Source organism: Oncorhynchus nerka, linkage group LG23 (assembly GCF_034236695.1).
Source record: "Oncorhynchus nerka isolate Pitt River linkage group LG23, Oner_Uvic_2.0, whole genome shotgun sequence".
Taxonomy (NCBI): domain Eukaryota; kingdom Metazoa; phylum Chordata; class Actinopteri; order Salmoniformes; family Salmonidae; genus Oncorhynchus; species Oncorhynchus nerka.
The window spans coordinates 47,373,481-47,392,622 of NC_088418.1; the positions used below are offsets into that span (position 1 = coordinate 47,373,481).

General features: G+C 43.4%; 2 protein-coding genes across 2 annotated transcripts in view; both read left to right on the forward strand.

Annotated features, from left to right (window-relative positions):
* The first annotated feature begins 1,030 nt into the window (after positions 1-1,030).
* Positions 1,031-11,512, forward strand: LOC115106960 (synaptophysin-like protein 1). Its single transcript, XM_029630222.2, has 5 exons — positions 1,031-1,465; positions 3,649-3,767; positions 5,448-5,652; positions 9,581-9,772; positions 10,007-11,512. Exons 1-5 carry the CDS (start codon positions 1,394-1,396, stop codon positions 10,145-10,147), a joined length of 729 nt encoding a protein of 242 aa, XP_029486082.1. The 5' UTR covers positions 1,031-1,393; the 3' UTR covers positions 10,148-11,512.
* Positions 11,513-12,838: 1,326 nt separating this feature from the next.
* The window catches only part of LOC115106103 (ataxin-7-like protein 1), a 29,778-nt gene continuing 23,474 nt past the window's right edge, over positions 12,839-19,142 (forward strand). Inside the window, 3 exon segments of the mRNA XM_065008181.1 lie at positions 12,839-12,994; positions 13,468-13,536; positions 16,593-16,697. Of these exon segments, the coding sequence (XP_064864253.1) occupies positions 12,898-12,994; positions 13,468-13,536; positions 16,593-16,697 (271 nt within the window). The 5' untranslated portion in view covers positions 12,839-12,897.

Consider the following 19,142-nt stretch of genomic DNA (forward strand, 5'->3'; position numbering starts at 1 on the left):
GTGCACTTCACAAAATAGATGGTAACATGAAGATGGAAAATTATATGGATATATTGAAGCACCATCTCAAGGCATCAGTTAGGAAGTTAAAGCTTGCGTCTTCCAAATGGACAATGACCCCAAGCATACTTCCAAAGTTGTGGCAAAATGGCATAAGGACAACAAAGTCAAGGCATTGGAGTGGCCATCACAAAGCCCTGACCTTAATCCTATAGAAAATGTGTGGGCAGAACTGAAAAAGCATGTGCGAGCAATGAGGCCTACAAACCTGACTCATTACACCAGCTCTGTCAGGAGGAATGGGCCAAGATTCTCCCAACTTATTGTGGGAAGTTTGTGGATGGCTACCCAAAACGTTTGACCCAAGTTAAACAATATAAAGGCAATGCTACCAAATACTAATTGAGTGTATGTAAACTTCTGACCCACTGGGAATGTGATGAAAGAAATCAAATCTGAACTAAATAATTTTCTCTGCTATTATTCTGACATTTCACATTCTTAAAATAAAGTGGTGATCCTAACTGAACTAAAACAGGGATTAAATGTCAGGAATTGTGAAAAACTGAGTTTAAATGTAGTTGGCTAAGGTGTATGTAAACTTCCGACTTCAACTGTACATTGTACACTTTCATTCATAGGCTAGGTTGCAGCAACCTCATGATGGGTATAGGGAAAATGTGAGTAAAATGTGAGTATCATGTAGTAGCCTAAACCTATCGATTTTACATTGAACTGGGTGAATGGAATGTGAATGAGAGTCATCCAATATGTTGTAATATATATATATTTTTAAACATTTTTTAAATGTATTTTACCTTTACTTAACAAGGCAAGTCAGTTAAAGAACAAATTCGTATTTACAATGACGGCCTTGATTTGCTTTCAGGCTAGAGTAGCAGAAACTTGCAACAAGAGAGCGAAGATTTTTCCAAACAGAGACCGAAGGTTCAGCAGCTTAGTGCGAATAGAATACAGACATAATTTTTTTGACAGTCATTTGCAGGCTTACACAGTGTTTTTTTGTGTTAAGAAATTCGAGACGCGCAGTTGAGAGAACCGTTACTTTCCATCATTGGTCTATCAATTGTTTAGCCAATTTAGGATTTTTTAAAATCGACCTAATCCTAGTTGATTCAAGTTGCAACTATCTACCGAGAGAGTAAAAATTAATCTAAAAAGGCAAACTGACCCTTTTTCATAATTTGTTTCTACTCTAGCCTCCGGCATTTGCGTAGGAGGGACAGGGATCACCAAAACAGAGCGCACAAAGCCATTGCGCGCAGTACCACGTCATTCTGTCAATCTTATTGAAACTTGTTTCGTTACTTTCTAGCAACATATACTTCATTTTCATTCAGATCATATTTAGATAGTTGGGGAGTCGGGGGAGATGATAACAGGATTTCGACTGAACTTGGCGCCTCTCAAGGAACCGCTGGGATTCATCAAATTTATAGAATGGGTAAGTAGGCTACACTGTCCAGAATCTTACTGGAGAAAATATGCACCTCAACAGTTCTAATAGCCGAGGGATTTTTCACTTTAGTTCGGGGCTGTGGCCTGATAAAATCAAATAGAAAAGACATATACTGTATATCATGCTTTTTGTTGCATTTCAATCGTATTGCATGTTGGAGCAAACCACACAAGCTTTCATCAGTTTTTTCATAAACTACTGGGTCACAGTTTTGTCTTGTCAGTCTCTCTTCTCCTGATTCTGCAATGACAAAATAATGATAGCCTACAGTATGACATTCATTCAACTCTCCATTTCAGCAAAGTCTGTTAGAGTAGCGGGCTAGGGGCTGGATCAGTTTGTACTGGCATGGTTTTGAAATGTCCCTGTTCAAAAACATTTTCCTGCCTTTCAAATGAAAGGCAAGAGGTGTTATACATTAATTCATGTCTCATTAATAATTCACTTAAATGTTACCCAGCATATACAATCATTATCTTGAAGGGAACATGCAGATCTGGGGCCAGGAAGCTCTGTGCCATTAAATTAAAATTAAAATTGCACCCAATCAAGCTGACATGTTTTTGCAGAACTTAAAAATCCTTGAGACCATATTAACGCACCCTACTGACTCAATCTAAGGAACATAATAGACAAATCCTCATCAAAATCTGTCCATTTAACCTCGAGATATCTGGGATGCGTCTCAATCTACTCCATCCCCATCTCCGAATATCGGTCTTCTCTGTCTGAACCTCCAAACCTCTCTGTCTGAACCTCCAAACCTCTCTGTCTGAACCTCAAAACCTCTCTGTCTGAACCTCCAAACCTCTCTGTCTGAACCTCCAAACCTCTCTGTCTGAACCTCCAAACCTCTCTGTCTGAACCTCCAAACCCGGTGCCAGTTTAAAAAATGAATGGAAGTATGGATGTCGTTTTGGGGTTAAATATGTGTCCAAAAAACACATATTTCCTGGGCTTTCTTAGGCTGTATCTTCTAGATAAAGGACATATACTTCAAAACCTTATTCTGTTTGATTCATTTTTTGTCATGAATGTGTTATCAATGCGTTTCTATGGGCTGTAGTGGTAGTGGGTTTAGACTTTTAGAGAGTTAATCAGCACTGAAGTGGTGTGATATCGTTTTTAGGACAGGGTTACATTCCTTCCACTTTGGAAACCATGTTGTCCTGAGAAGCCATGCTTTTGGAGAGCATTCATTAATCAAGTTTAACCGACTTGCCTGCATAACTCGGTCAAAGGAATCCTGTGTAGCCATGCAGGAGGAAATTAGGTTAACAATTCAGCTGTTCTCTCTCTCTCTCTCTCTCTCTCTCTCTCTTTCTCTCTCTCTCTCTCTCTCTCTCTCTCTCTCTCTCTCTCTCTCTTTCTCTCTCTCTCTCTCTCTCTCTCTCTCTCTCTCTCTCTTTCTCTCTCTCTCTCTCTCTTTATCTCTCTCTCTCTCTCTGTCTCTCTCTCTCTCTCTCTCTCTCTCTCTCTCTCTCTCTCTCTCCCTCTCTCTCTCTCTCTCTCTCTCTCTCTCTCTCTCTCTCTCTCACTCTCACTGTGCAAATCCTTCAAGATACAGGCTGCAGGCAAGACAGGCAGCAACCAGACAGGCAGCAACACCCCAGTCACCCAAGTCATCTGACCATAGCAGGCTGTTGTCTCTGTCTGTGCATTTGCAGTGCTCACTAGATGTTAATTGGCACAAGTTGCTGCAATGAGGTTGTCAGCCAACAGGAAGTTTCCACACTGTGAAATGAAAACATCTGGAGAAGGGTGAGAAAGAAGGGCCTCTCCGGAAGCAAAATGGAGGCACAGTCACAAAGTAGCATTACGTTTCCCCCTAGACACTGATCTAATAGCCTACATCGAGAGAGAGCGAGAGCATCAACAGAGAACCACATGGATTGCAGCAGAGAGAACGAGAAGAGGATCAAAACAGATCTTTATGTACACCGTTAGATCCTTCTTTCTCTTGGCAAGCTTGCTGTTGGGTGTGATGCTGCATGCAGTCTCTTCAATTCTTTCAGTCCGTTTATCCAAACACCCCCCCTGAGCTGGTGTACTACAGTATCTCACAGTATGTTCAGTGTAAGCAATGTTTCTCCCTTCTCCCTGCTCAGCTAAAACAGTTTACGTGATATCTCTCTCAATCTCTCTCTCTCTTTCTCTGTTTTAAACAGCTGACAGCCATCTTTGCATTTGGGAGCTGTGGGGGGTATTCTGGAAGGACTATCGTGTCACTCTTCTGCAGCGAAGGAAGGAACGAGACACTGAATGCTACTTTTAGCTATCCCTTCAGGTGGGTGTCAGTCAGTTCTCTCTCTCTCTGTGTTACTGTGTTTGATAACCCATACAACGCTTAGACCCAACTGCAAAAAAGACCCCTTTTGAAATATTTGAAATGCCTTGATGTATTATCAGATATCCTGCTGGAACTAGGAAGGAAGTTGTTGTATAGATATCATCTGTAGAAGGATGTTCGTGGTGGAGGAAACAACTTGACCCCATGACCTCAACTGATTATTTCCTCCATTAATCTGGATGAGTGTTTTCGTGTGCAGTGTAATGACTGGGGTTTATTCCAGGTGTAGTATGACACAAACAGGAAGTGACCTGTACAGTGAAGATGTATCAGGTTAAAATAGATGACACAATGAATAGTTTTTAATTGTCAATCAGGATGATTAGCAGCTGAAATGTTGACAATAAAAGTCTCCATTCTTTCCTCTTGCTATTGTCATTCTATATCCCCTGGGTATAAGTACACTGAACAAAAATATAAATGCAACATGGGGGAGTATTGGTCCCATGTTTCATGACCTGAAATAAAAGATCCCAGAAATGTTCCATATGCACAAAAAGCTTATTTCTCTAAAATGTTGTGCACAACTTTGTTTACATCCTTGTTAGTGAGCATTTATCCTTTTCCAAGATAATCCATCCTCCTGACAGTTGTTGCATATCAAGAAGCTGATTAAATATAATGATAATTACACAGGTGCACCTTCTGCCAAGGACAATAAAAGGCCACTTTAAAATGTGCAGTTTTCTCACACAACAAAGTGGCACAGATGCCTCACGTTTTGAGGGAGCGTGCAATTGGCATGCTGACTGCAGGAATGTCCACCAGAGCTGTTGCCAGAAAATGTCATGTTAATTTCTCTACCATAAGCCGTCTCCAACATAATTTTATAGAATTTGTCTGTACTTCCAACCGGCCTCACAACCACAGATGGCGTTGTATGGGCGAGCGGTTTGCTGATGTCAACATTGTGAACAGAGTGTCCCATGGGGGCAGTGGGGTTATGGTATGGGCAGGCATAAGCTACGGACAACGAACACAATTGCATTTTATCGATGGCAATTTGAATGCACATAGATACCGTGACGAGATCCTAAGGTCCATTGTCGTGCCATTCATCCGCCGCCATCACCCCATGTCACAAACATCTGTACACAAGCTGAAAATGTCCCAGTTCTTCCATGGCCTGCATACTCACCAGACATGTCACCCATTGAGCATGTTTGGGATGCTCTGGATTGACGTGTACGACAGCGCGTTCCAGTTTCTGCCAATATCCAGCAACTCCGCTGGATATTGGGACAACATTCCATAATCAACAGCCTGAAAAGGAGATGTGTTGCGCTGCATGAGACAAATGGTAGACACACCAGATACGAACTGGTTTTCTGATCCACGCCCCTAACTTGTTTTTAAAGGTATCTGGGACCAATAGATGTATATCTGTATTCTCAGTCATGTGAAGTCCATAGATTAGGGCCTAATGAATTTATTTAAACTTACTGATTTCCTTATGAACTGTAACTCAGTAAAATCTTTGAAATTGCTGCATGTTGCGTTTATATTTTTGTTCAGTATATTTAGTGTGACATTGATCTCTTACAGAAATACTCTGGATAACTCTGCTATATCACGTAGAGATGTACACTGAAGTGTTAAGCTGCGTTGTGTCCCCAGGTTAAACCTGGTTGCTCTAGTGGAGAGCAACACCACTCTGTGTAACCACTCTGTGCCCGTCACCCACCTGGTGGGAGACTCCGCCTCCTCGGCCCAGTTCTTTGTGGGCGTGGCCATCATCTGCTTCCTGTACTCTATAGTGGCGTTGCTCGTCTACCTGGGCTACATGCACGTGTACAAGGACTCTGACTTCGGCCCTATGTTTGTGAGTATTGGGAAAGTAAAGGGACAAAACCAGATTGAGATTCTCATACGTGACTTGAAATGAATATGATTGATATGATTTGATTTTGATTGATGTTATTTATGTAAGTGTCATACACCTACTGTTGCCCAGCCCACATGGGCTTACAAGACACTGCTATACAGAGTACCATTTTCCTTGTACTCAAATCAAAAGAATATTTAACAAATTATACGCATACAATAATCATAGCAAGTACAGCTACCATCCAGCCACACTACACAAACAGTACATTTCTCCTTCTCCTCTAGGCATTGTGAACAAACTTTTCAATCTCAAACACATCCTGTCTGAAACTAAATTTAAGCCTCTGCTTGTCTCGTAACCAGAATACTTCACGGTTATCACCAAAAATGTTACACAAAAGAATGTCTCAGAACATCTGAGATTAATATACAGAGGGCAATAAAACACAACCTGGATTTTGTTTTAGATTTCCCCAAGATCACACATTAGGCAAGTGCTCTTTTCTTCAGGCAATCTGTTAGATCTACCCATCTCTATAGCCAGAGGGAGGGGGCTGGAACTGACCTTTGGCTTTTTGTTAGATTCAGATAGACATACGGTTCAAGGGTGTAGTTCTCTTTGATGAGAGTTGACATTCTAAGCAGGGGTTTGAACAAAAAATATTTTTCCAATCGTTTCGTTCTGAACAGAACCATAAAAAAAAAAAAATCCGTTCCACTGTTCCAACAAAATAAAGTTCTAAACCGGTTCAAACACCCCAAAAAGTTAGGGTTTGTATAATTTCTTTTTAAACCTCTGAAATCATTTTAAAATCTACATTTAGCTTGACATTAAATGACTTCACCAATAGATAGAGCAGCTTGTTATGGAGCAGGCATCTACAATATGTACATGTAGTGGACAGACAAGTAGGGTGTAATATGCGACTGAAACTTTACCCGTGAGAAGAGCGCTGGCCATAAAGCGCTGGGCATCTTGTTGTTACGACATGTATAATCTGAATTAGGCCCATAGAATTATACCTAGGAGGAGTGACATCTATGAAGGAACTTTGAATGTCTTTGAACTTCAGAGAGTTGGCTTAACTAACGTTGGACTAACGTTGGACCAGAGCTAGCCCTTGACCATGACTCTCAGTTCCAATACATTACCCATAATGCCGCCTAGAGTTTTTGAGAGCTAGACAAGTTTGTGTAGCAGAGCGGCACAAGAACAGGTCTTACCTTTTTTGTTAATAAATCCAATGTGAAACGTGATAACTATAGTATCCTTGACTAGCATTGAAAATTACAAATCTCTCTCCCTAATTTCTGAAACACTCGTGTAACGTCAGTAGCTACAGTAGACTGTTTTGAAGCGAGGGAAGGGGCAGTTAGCTGACACACCCACACACACACACACACACACACACACACACACACACACACACACACACACACACACACACACACACACACACACACACACACACACACACACACACACACACACGTAAAGATTTTCAGCTGGCAGGCAGGCAGACACTAAATTTATGAGTGGCAGAGGGAGGGCTTTGCATAGGCACTTTGTTTCGATTTTTGTGGAACTGAAAGAAAATGCCCAGAACATTATTAACTGGTTCCCATGCTTTTAAAATAACAGTTCTGTTCCGGAACCGTATTAGATGACCTTCGTTCTCGGTTCTGGTTCTGTTCCTTGAAAAATGTCATTATTTTACCGTTTTGGGTTCTGTTCCTTGAACCGGTTCCAACCCCTGGTTCTAAGTTTAGGTTTAAACCAAATATCAGCTGTCCATTTTTCCAAGTGTATCAGAAAACGTTTGTCCTTGATTTGGTTGATTCGACATGGTAATTTGTTCCTGAATATATACTGCTAATCAGTTTTGAATAACAGAAGTCTCCCATTGACATCAATAAAATGTGACTGTATGTCCTGACTTTTTTTATGTCTGATGTATGTAAACTCAGCAAAAAAAGAAATATCCCTTTTTCAGGACCCTGTCTTTCAAACATAATTCGTAAAAATCAAAATAACTTATCTTCATTGTAGTGAAGTGTTTAAACACTGTTTCCCATGCTTGTTAAATGAACCATAAGCAATTAATGAACATGCACCTGTGGAACAGTCATTAAGACACTAACAGCTTACAGACAGTAGGTAATTAAGGTCACTGTTATGAAAAGTTAGGACACTAAAGAGGCCTTTCTACTGACTCTGACAAACACCAAAAGAAAGATGCCCAAGGTCCCTGCTCATCTGCGTGAATGTGTCTTAGGCATGCTGCAAGGAGGCATGAGGACTGCAGATGTGGCCAGGGCAATAAATTACAATGTCCGTACTGTGAGATGCGTAAGACAGCGCTACAGGGAGACAGGAAGGACAGCTGATCGGCCTCGCAGTGGCAGACCACGTGTAACAACACCTGCACAGGATCGATACATCCGAACATCACACCTGCGGGACAGGTACAGGATGGCAACAACTGCCCGAGTTACACCAGGAACGCACAAAACCTCAGTGCTCAGACTGTCCACAATAGGCTGGGAGAGGCTGGACTGAGGGCTTGTAGGCCTGTTGTAAGGCAGGTCCTCACCAGACATCACAGGCAACAACGTCGCTTAATGGGCATAAACCCTCTGTCGCTGGACCAGATAGGACTGGCAAAAAGTGCTCTTCACTGACGAGTCGCGGTTTTGTCTCACCAGGGGTGGTGGTCGGATTCGTGTTTATCGTCGAAGGGATGAGCGTTACACCGAGGCCTATACTCTGGAGTGGGATCAATTTGTAGGTGGAGGGTCCGTCAAGGTCTGGGGCGGTGTACCACAGCATATTCAGACTGAGCTTGTTGTCATTGCAGGCAATCTCAACGCTGTGCGTTACAGGGAAGACATCCTCCTCCCTCATGTGGTACTCTTCCTGCAGGCTCATCCTGACATAACCCTCCAGCATGACAATGCCACCAGCCATACTGCTCATTCTGTGAGTGATTTCCTGCAAGACAGGAATGTCAGTGTTCTGCCATGGGCAGCGAAGAGCCCGGATCTCAATCCCTTTGAGCACGCCTGGGACCTGTTGGATCGGAGGGTGAGGGCTAGGGCCATTCCCCCCAGAAATGTCCGGGAACTTGCAGGTGCCTTGGTGGAAGAGTGGGGTAACATCTCACAGCAAGAACTGGCAAATCTGGTGCAGTCCATAAGGAGGAGATGCACTGCCGTACATAATGCAGCTGGTGGCCACACCAGATACTGACTGTTACTTTTGATTTTGACCCCCCCCCCCCCTTTGTTTAGGAACACATTATTACATTTCTGTTAGTCACATGTGTCAGGATAGCTATGATTGGTGGGTGTGGGGTCAAGCACAGAGAGCAACGTTCCAAAGGAGAATGTTTATTCCAAATATGGGTCAAGCCAAAAACAACAGGCACACATGACCACAAAAACAGGAACGAAAACAAACCGTAAGCCATAAAACACGAACCTCCACTGACAGCAAAATATACAAGCCGCCCCAAAAGCAGACCTGAAGGCTTAAATCGCCCTGAATAAACGGTTAACAAGAAACAGGTGAAAACAATCCAGACAAAACCAACAGAAAAGGGAAAAATCATCTGTGGCAGCTAGTAGACCGGTGACGACGACCGCTGAGCAGTGTTTTTAAGCCAATTTCTTGAGTTATTCATGCACATCTTCCAGTAGGATGTGAACAATTAATTTGGTGTGGTCCTACAACTGTTTATTCTGTCTTGATAACTCCTTTTGGTCATTGTCACGCCAAGCAAGGCATCACAAACAGATCAGGGATCAGGCTACAATTGAATGTACTCCCTTGTCCATTTGAAACCATGCTGAAGCAAAGTGGTTCACACGAGGACAAAGTGAGGGAGGATGACTTGGGTTTCCTCTTCCCTCTCTCCCCCCAGGATTTTGGTCTGACGGCAGCGATTGCCTTCCTGTGGCTAGTGTGTTCCTCAGCATGGGCCAAGGGGCTGCAGAACGTGAAGGATGCCACCGGGACGGCGGACATCACCTCCACACTGGCACTCTGCAAGGAGAGCGACGTGTCCTGCGAGGTCACTGACTTCGCCAACATGCGCACCCTCAATGTCTCTGTGGTGAGTAACTCGACCGTTTAAAAAAAAAAACTTCTTATAGACGATGCTTGTTCATCAGAATGTATCAAGTTCACATTCACTTGAATTGCATGATACGCACATAGATTTAAGAAGAGGTGAAATGTAACAGTTTTTCTGCACATCCAACAGAAATACTGTGTTTGCCATGCTCACTTCTGTTTGACCACTCTTGGTCTCACTCTGACTAAAGCAATCTCTGCCTATCTCCTCTAGGTGTTTGGGTACCTGAATCTGATCGTGTGGGCTGGGAACGCCTGGATTGTGTACAAGGAGACCCGCTGCCACTCTCAGAAGTACACTGCCCGGCAGGGGGCTGGGGCCGGGCGTGGTCAACAAGTCCCTGCTGCTATCTAATACTCTACTCCACTTCCAATGGCCAAAATAGCCCCTACACACCCTAAGTACTCCTGTAGCTCTGAGAGGATTGGATGGATACACTATAAGTTTTATGGTAATAGGCAGCTTCATCTTGCCTGCTGATTGTCTGGGTGGAAACGGCCATATTTTTACTGTGCCTTAGTTATCAATATCTATGCTTTGTCGAATATATCTGTGCCTTCAATACCGGTCCCAATTTTGGGCCATGCCTTTCTGTGCCTTAGCATGCTAATGCTTTCTCTCCTCGTGCCTTCTTTAACTTCTAAACCGGTGCCTTCACTTACCAGTAAATCTCACGAACCCCTGGTATTTTCTCCTAAGCTGTGGTACAGACTTATTGACAGCATTTGTGCACTTTGACCGGCAACTACAGTGTCTTTGTTCTGGGCATTTCTACCAAACCCTAACCTGGGATAATTCAGATTCTTAAACAATGTGTCCTTTCGCCTCATAGACTAGAAGGAATCCTGATCTGTCCTCACTTGCCTCTTTTTGCCAAGTGTGGCAGTCTTGCTTTCGTCCCTCTCCTCGCCCCAACCTGGGCTCGAACCAGTGACCCTCTGAACACATCAACAACTGCCTCCCACGAAGCATCATTATCTATCGCTCCACAGCTACTTCAAGGTCCCAGAGCGAGTGACGTCACCAGTTGAAACTCTACTAGCGCGCACCACTAACTAGCTAGCCATTTCACACTGTTAACACAAGGATGCATGTGTCTCTGACTGTACTGCTGGCCATATGCTTTCTTAAATTTGATATATATATATATATATATATATATATACATTTCAATGTTTGTTTCACTTGAAAATAAGTAGAACTTTCCAGTCTTGATCTTGTATCTTTCAATATCATCTTCTGTTGCGAAGACTGATTTAAAAAAAATGATGTTCTTTAGTCTGCCATGGTTTTTGTACTTTGTATTATCTTGTTTGTTAAACCTCAGCCACTAAGAAAGTGTGCATGTGCTGGCTTTATGTCTTCAAATCTCCTGTTTTTTAAAATTATTTTTAGATTGCTTAATGAATTATTATTCCCTGCCATTACCTTTGCATTTCTGATCTATTTTCTGTTATTACCTTTGATCTTATAAAAGTGTAACTTGAAGTGCTTGTGTATGTATGGAAGACCAATGTTGAGTGTGTGCATGTGTGTTTGTAATGTCTGGTATCCTGGTTATGCCTCTGTCTTCCTCTTGTAGTCATCAGACCAACTTTAGCTTCATGGAGGATCTGTATGTATCTGCCCCGTTGTGGAGAGAGACGGAGCTGTCCTTTCCACAACATGCGAATTATGAATGTCTACTTTCTTTTGGAATAAAAAACCATGCATTTCCTACATTCTCTCGTTTTGTATAAAAGTAGAATGGGTCTCTCTCTCTGGTAATATTTACTTCTTTTACAAGCCATACTGGGGAGGTTGCGGGAGATTTCTGACCCCAAAGACATAATGCAGCTTTTGTTTCATGGTCTGTCTAGTGACCTCACTGTTTACCGTTTGTCTGAAGAACAAACAGGATATGATCTGGTAACGCTGCTCCGGTGTGTCTGAGCTGATCACTGGCATCCTTAATGCATCATTCCTCCCTTCCTTTAAGTGCTCACCTGACATGACTGGATCATTTAAATCTATGTGATCATTGCTTAGACCTACCAGACTGTCTTTGAGGGTGACAATTACCTCACGGAAGGATGAAATTATGCAATATTATAGTAGCCTATTGGAACATGGCTCAAGTATTCCTCCCAGTGATGTCCTGCAGCTAGAGAACCACTGTTACATGCTCAGTCATGTGGTCTGTGGTAGTCCAAACTGACACGTGCTGAAGTCATGCGGCCTTATTGGCTTTGGTTCCTGTTCAACACCAACCTACTATCACTGACCTATAACTAATGTTATAACACAGTCTGCAGCTATAACACAAGTTTGACCACTCATCCACACATTTTTCCATACATTTCTCCAACAATCACTTGTTGAATGATGTATGGGTACTGACTGTATGGATATTTTCACAAACATCGACATCACCATACCAATGAGCCAATGTTGTAGGCCACTGTCTGTCCATCATTGAGTAGAGACGCAATTTCCAATTCCAACCACAAGAGGTCAATGCTGAGTCATATTTTGTTGTTGCGCTGAAGAGCTCTTGGAACAATGTATAGGATTCCTATGGCAAATTTGTGATCAGCAAAAGTGATATTTTATATAATAATGTGTATGGGCAGCAAAAGGTATTTTGTTTGTGTAGTGCAAAAGTGTACAATATTCTTGTCTGTAGTAAAATGTATTATTGACCGACTAGGATATTGCTGCTTCACAACGACTGCACGTTGTTGTACTGTGTTATACTGTAATATTGCTCATATATTGGTCAAATGTGCTGTAGTTTGGCTATTGCCAGCCTAAAATCTTCTACTGTTACTGAAACATTAACTAAAACATATTGAATATGTAAGACATCGGAATATATTTCAGCAAATCAACAATGGGTGAAATGCAATTTTGAGAAAAACAACAACACACGTGTCATTTATGTATCAGAAAAACAAACGTGTGAACTTCAGAGGCCCACACACCCCTTTGCAACCTTTCAACTCCTTGCCGCCAGAGGCCGAGCGAAGACGGAACGTGACGAAAATGACGTCAGGTGTTCCGCTTGTCTCGTTTAGCGTACTGCGAAGGAGAGGGAAAAAAGCAAGCAACAAGAAGGAAGTGCAATGGCGACATTGGATCGCCAACTACCAAATCCGGATACGTTCCTGTGCAAACCTTGGTCGACTTTTATCAGCGCAGCAAAATTACACTATTCTGACAGTAAGTGCACGTCAATTTTGTCGTCCATTTCTATAAAAATGGCACGTGCGAACAGTGTTGTTGAACTGAGATTGAGTTAGCCAGCCGTGTCCTCCATGCATCTGTCAAAACTGGAAGATAACAACCACATATTAAGTTAGTTACCAAATGCATAACAAATCGATAAAACGCATGTTTTGCAAATGCTGTGTACTCATTTCTCTGATGCATTCTCAACATGTTCGTGATGTACATGGGTTAGTTTACTGCTGTCTGGCCAGGATAACTTTTCGTTGCTTGTTGGTGACGGTTTGCTTGATTTGTCAAGGCACCTCGTCAGTTAACGTTACAGCTGCGACCTAGTTATCGAGCTGGACGTCATGACACGTTCCAGCGTGGCGTGCGTGAGATGTATGTTTTAATTCAAGCACCAACTAACCTCTAGTACATTAACTCCAATATGAACCTTATTTTCTTATATTATTCAAATACAGACTCGCTCGTCGGGAACCGCTTGAAAGAACTATACAACAACTGGGAAGGAACTAAACTCAGCAAAGAAGGTGAGGTTGATCAAAACGTGCTGTGGTGACTGTCACCTGAGCCTTGTTCTTGTGGACTGATGACGCTCCAGGTGTCACTCCAGCATTCTTGTATGGTATTGAGTGTACGAATTTGTTAATTACAAACTAATTGGTATCTAGTGGCATGATATTGGTCAAGCAGGAAATGTCACATGTGCATGACTATGTTCCCTTCCTGCTTACCTAGAGTTTGTACCCTAGAGGTTCTTGGCTCCACCTACACTGTACAAATAAGGGGATTTGATAACTGTAGGTTGGTGGGCCACCCAGAGTGACAGACAGGAGCTACACTCAAGTGCAGTACACTTCAGTACTAACTACCCCGTCTTCAGTTCAGTCAGACTGAGTGCCAAAGCAGCCTCTCTCAGTCCCAGCCAGACTGGAATCACCAACATGCTCTGACTGCTGATCCCAGGCCAACACACTGAGACAGAGTGAGATTGACTTGCCCTTTAGACACTGATCTAAGGCCAGTTGTGTTTGCCCTGGACCCCATAATGGATAAGGTAAGGAGATCCACTCACTCAGTCAGAATGGAGTCTCCCAGTGTGGTTGTTCCCCGGCCAAGAGTCAGGCAGGTTGTGAGACACACACACACACACACACACACACACACACACACACACTCAGTCAGTCACACCATCAGCCGATGAGGTCACACCATGTGTCAAGCAGACAGTAATAGCTAACTGGGTGACGTCATTACAGTCCAATGCCTAATCATCTCTGAGATTAGTGCCAGACAGCGATTATGCCCATAGTTATATGGTAAACTCAGCATTATGCCTTCTCCCCACTACATAGGTCAACAGCTGATGCAGTCTATAATTCAATTCATTATCTGACAATGTTGTTTAGAGGATAAGTGAGACTTGAAATATATAGAAAAATGTTATCCTCCCGCTTTAAACTATTTTCTCAGTGGGTGTCTGACAGACAGTGTGTTTCTCTCTCTGCCTGGGTAGCGCTCATTCACGAAAGACAAGATTGTTTTCGCAGCAGTGTTTTGGCAGTTTCTGTTGTTCTGGCAGGCGAGCGAGGCAGTAAGCTACACACTGTTCTCATTTGTCTTGGCAGAGACAGATGAAAAAAAAAACTGGTGCTTTTATAAGTGCTATACTTGTTGTTTCTGGTTTAGGGATGTGGACATTTGAAATAATTTCACTATTAGAATAATATCAGGATTTTCTTCCTTGGATAGTTGGAATATATGTTTTTTTGTTTGTTTTTACTTTTGTTTTTAGTAGGAGGAAGGACCTGTGTGTACGTGTGTGTGTACGTGCGTGTGTGTGTGTGTGTGTGTGTGTACGTGCGTGTGAGAGAGACTACAAAGTAGCCAAGCTGGCCCAGTTAGCTGCTGCTTATTCATCATGACACGACAGTGCCTGTTTGGACTGCGTCAAATCGACGTTAGGTGACTAGCTAGGTAACGAGCTAACCGAGGCTACAGTTACTGCACTCCTCGTCCTTGTAAAGAAATGGCAACACCGTGATTCAGATGAAACAACAGCCCACCTCTTGGTTGTTTTGTCGTAGCCCACTCCTTCTTATTTAGCTCACTTTTAATTCTGTCATTTTAATTCCATGTTTGCGTTTGATTCGAGATCTCTCACTTCACTTGCTACACTTGGAACCTCCGACTGTGGAGCAGCTTTGATTGGCCGACAAAAAAAATCACCAAGCGCGAAAGGCGTGTAGGCTGCCAACATAGACGGTCTTTTTTTGTTAACGGGGTGAACGCCATGAACCCTACTTTTTAAAAACGTAGCTTGTTTTATTGGATGAAACCATTTCCAATGTCATCCTTGTATTTAACAATGTCACGTGGATAATTAAATGTACGTGCAAAGCATTTTCATTGTTAATTTGTAAATAAATAGGTTAGAAGCGTTGGGCCAGGAACCGAAAGGTCTTGATGTTCTCTGGTACAGTTTAGAGTATTGATTGGGGATTTATTTGTGGAGGGATGTAGCTGTTTTTCTAAGTGATTTGTGATGTTTTACTTGTAGGGCACATTTGAAAAAGATGTCTTCCCTGGTAAAATAAAAAAAAAGAAGAGCGGAGCGGCTGGTCTACCGGAGTGGTCTGATGCTCCACACAGTGTAGGGGCTGGACCATGGAGGTCAAGGTTGCCCTTAACCACTGATCTAGCATCAGAATAACCCTCCGCCAATCCTAACCTTTAACCATTATGTCTAAGCAACTATCTGGACCAGATCCACTCGATTTAGTTTATTTTGATCCCCATTTAGTTTTTGCAGAAGCAGCAGCTACTCTTCCTGGGGTCCACACAAATCACAGAGCATGACAAGTAGCACAACACTGATACACTGGTGGACAAGCACAGTCGCGCACATCTTAAAATACAAAGACATACAATCAATCAGCAGGCATTATTGTATGTTTAGTGTTAGCCAGAGTGATGCTTCAGTCCTCGCTTCCATGAGACCTTGACTGGCTCTGAGGCAGCATCCCCCTTCTCCCCAAAGTGTACAGCCAAAGATCTCCGGACGGTCTGGGACAGCATGAGTACCGCCTCAGTTAGATACCCACCAAGCATGACTGGCCTCTTGTCTATTCCAGTCGACAGGACATGCCAGGTCAAGGCGAAGACGAACCAAATCCTCAGTTTTCCCACAGGTTGATGTTTTATTGTCATGATTTTTCTCCTGTTTTTATTTATTTATTTATTTATTTATTTTTCCCCCCCTGGTAGTTAGTTGTAGGCATCGTGGTTAAGTTTAAAATCGGATTTGATGACTTTGCAGAGCTGCCTCCAGAGCAAGATTCACGACGACAAACGCTAACCTGCCAATCCCCCTGGGATGCAGAGTCCACATAGTGATGAGTAAGATCTCTGTGAAGTTGCCTGTTTGGAAGTAGGAAGAGACATTTTGATTGGATCAGCTGAACCCCCCCCCCCCTCCCAACATTAACCATGGGAGGAATCAACAAGCTGCCCTTAGATCAATGCAGCTTTCTGGTCCTTCTCCTAGCTCACCCCCTGTCCCTGTTCCCGTCTCTGTGTCCTGCAGAGATGCACGTGTTTGGCCAGTTTCCCAACCAGGAGGATTTCTGTCTCGTCGTCTGCAATGTCTGCAACCAAGTGGTCAAACCCCAGGGCATCCTCACCCACTACGGTAAGAACCCTAACCCCTACACACTACAGTAAGACCCTAACTCTAACCCATCACAGTCAGAGCCCCTTTAACATTGGTCAGGGCTGGACCAAATCAAAATCACTTTTTATTTGTCACATGCTTCGTAGACTAAAAGGGAAATGGTTACTTACAGCACTTTTCCTACAATGCAGAGTTAAAGTAAAAAAAATAAATAATAATAATTGAAAACCAGCTCTTGTCTGTCCGTCTGCTTACGTTCTCGTTGATCTCCAGTGAGCGGAGCGCGCTTACATCTGCTCTCTGCTGCTGGCTGCTCATGTCCTAGAGAGAGGAGTCTGTCTGTGCCAAGAGACAGGCAAAACACACACACACACACACACACACACACACACACGACCCACTTTGAGTGCTCTCTCCTGCCCCCTGCAGGTTGCTGCCTCCAGCTGCAGTCCTCTCAGACAGGACCTAGACTTTTTCCTAACCACTAAATTGTTATAACGCATGTACATCTGACCTTAGATCTGTGCTTAGGGGAAACAGGAAAGCTTCCTCTCATCACAACAGCTGCTCATTGACAGGCTCTGAATAGGTCAGGTCTGCTCAGGGGTCAATGCCTTTCAGCTATGCTCCTCCAGCGTGTGTGTGTGTGTGTGTGTGTGTGTGTGTGTGTGTGTGTGTGTGTGTGTGTGTGGAGAAATACTCTTTCTGCCAGCCAGGCTGCAGGAGTCAGACAGACACATCTGTAGCTGGCGGCGGAGGCTGATTAAGCAGTTTAACGGAAAAGCTTTTGTGTGTTATTCAGAGGTGGGGTGTGTGTCATTCTGAGAATGTCTGTGTGCTAGACTGTTATTCATAGTGTGTGTGTTGTTGTCTGGTGACTCTGCTCGTATGGTCCTGGATTAATTGAACTCCTTGCAGGCTCTGTCCTCTCAGCTTAGTTTCGTTTCCTGACTTTGATGTGTGGGCTTGGCACTCACTGCAGTGTGTTGGCGAGGCAGCTAGTTGTTTGTGTGCTTGCTTTGGTTCCAGTGTGGGCAGCTGTTGTGTGTGGTGTTGAAGGAGTGGCAGTGATTGTGTGTGTGGTTTAGTGTAGTGCTGACTTGTGTAGAGTAGTTTAGTAATGTGCTGCGTTGTCTGTGTCGCGATATGAAATGTATTGGCTGTTGCAGAAGGGTTTGGCGCTTCACTCTCTCTCCTCTCTCTTTGTCTCTCTCTCCTCTCTCTCTCTCCTCTCCTCTCCCTTTGTCTCTCTCTTCTCTCTCTCCTCTCCTCTCTTTGTCTCTCTCTACTCTCTCTCTCTCCTCTTCTCTCTCTACTCTCTCTCTCTCCTCTCCTCTCTCTTTGTCTCTCTCTACTCTCTCTCTCTCTCCTCTTCTCTCTCTACTCTCTCTCTCTCCTCTCTCTTTGTCTCTCTCTACTCTCTCTCTCTCTCTCCTCTCTCTCTGGTGGGTGTCTTCCTCTAGTGCTGGTGGTGCGGATGTAAACAAACCCAGCTGAGCTCTGAGAAGCTGGGGCTGAGCTTCCTACTTCCTGTGGTTGCTAGCCTCACAGGGCTCTCACGCTAGCCACCGTTTCGCTCGCTTGGCAATGTCATGGCAACGGGCTTGAGGGACTTGGTAGTTGTTGCCCCTAACCACTGATACAGGGTCAGCTAGTTTTAAAAGCCCTTAATAATGTTTTTAAGGTTAGGATAGGGTATTTTGACCCTAGATCTATGTTAGGTGCCTTGCTATGTTGTTGTCTTAGGTCTCTCTTTATGTAGTGTTGTCTCACTTGTTGTGATGTGTGTTTTGTCCTATATTTACATTGTATTTATTTATTTATTTATTTTAATCCCAGTCCCAGCAGGAGGCCTTTTGCCTTTTTGTAGGCCGTCATTGTAAATAAGAATTTGTTCTTAACTGACTTGCCTAGTTAAATAAAGGTTAAATAAAAAAATAAAAAAATGAAATGTGGTAACTTGTACCTTGGAAGGGCAGAAGCACAAGACATAGACTTGGGTGCATTGTTAGATGTACGCTAAACTGCAGATGTAAGTAACCAATCTGGATGGGCTGCTGTGTAACTACTGCTGCTACTACTACTACATATCTGAATGAGGTGGACTTTAATCCTAGCTCCCAATACAGCTGCCCCCTCTGCTTTACCTTGCCTATTTACTCACCTGCCTGACGGACGCAGTTACACGCTCACACACACCTGGAACATACGCACACACACACACACACAGAGGCCTTGACGCCTGCTTAATCTGTGTGCTCAGTCATCTGTATTGTTCTAACGAGCTGTTGGTATTTCAGCACTCATTGGCTGGGTAAGGCAATCTCCTTGTCATTCCCACAGACTGTCATCTTATTGGCTCCTCACACTGTCAGTCACTAAACTGTGACCAATGAGACAGATTCTGTGGTGAGGGTGATGCAGCCTGTCAGACAGTAGTTGGCTGAGGACAGTTGGCAGGAT

Bases quoted from the DNA above. Each gene is read 5' to 3' on its own strand.
- LOC115106960 (XM_029630222.2), top strand. From the start codon at position 1,394: ATGATAACAGGATTTCGACTGAACTTGGCGCCTCTCAAGGAACCGCTG. The intron at 1,466-3,648 runs GTAAGTAGGCTA...TGTTTTAAACAG, and splicing joins TCATCAAATTTATAGAATGG to CTGACAGCCATCTTTGCATT. The intron at 5,653-9,580 runs GTGAGTATTGGG...CTCTCCCCCCAG, and splicing joins CTGACTTCGGCCCTATGTTT to GATTTTGGTCTGACGGCAGC.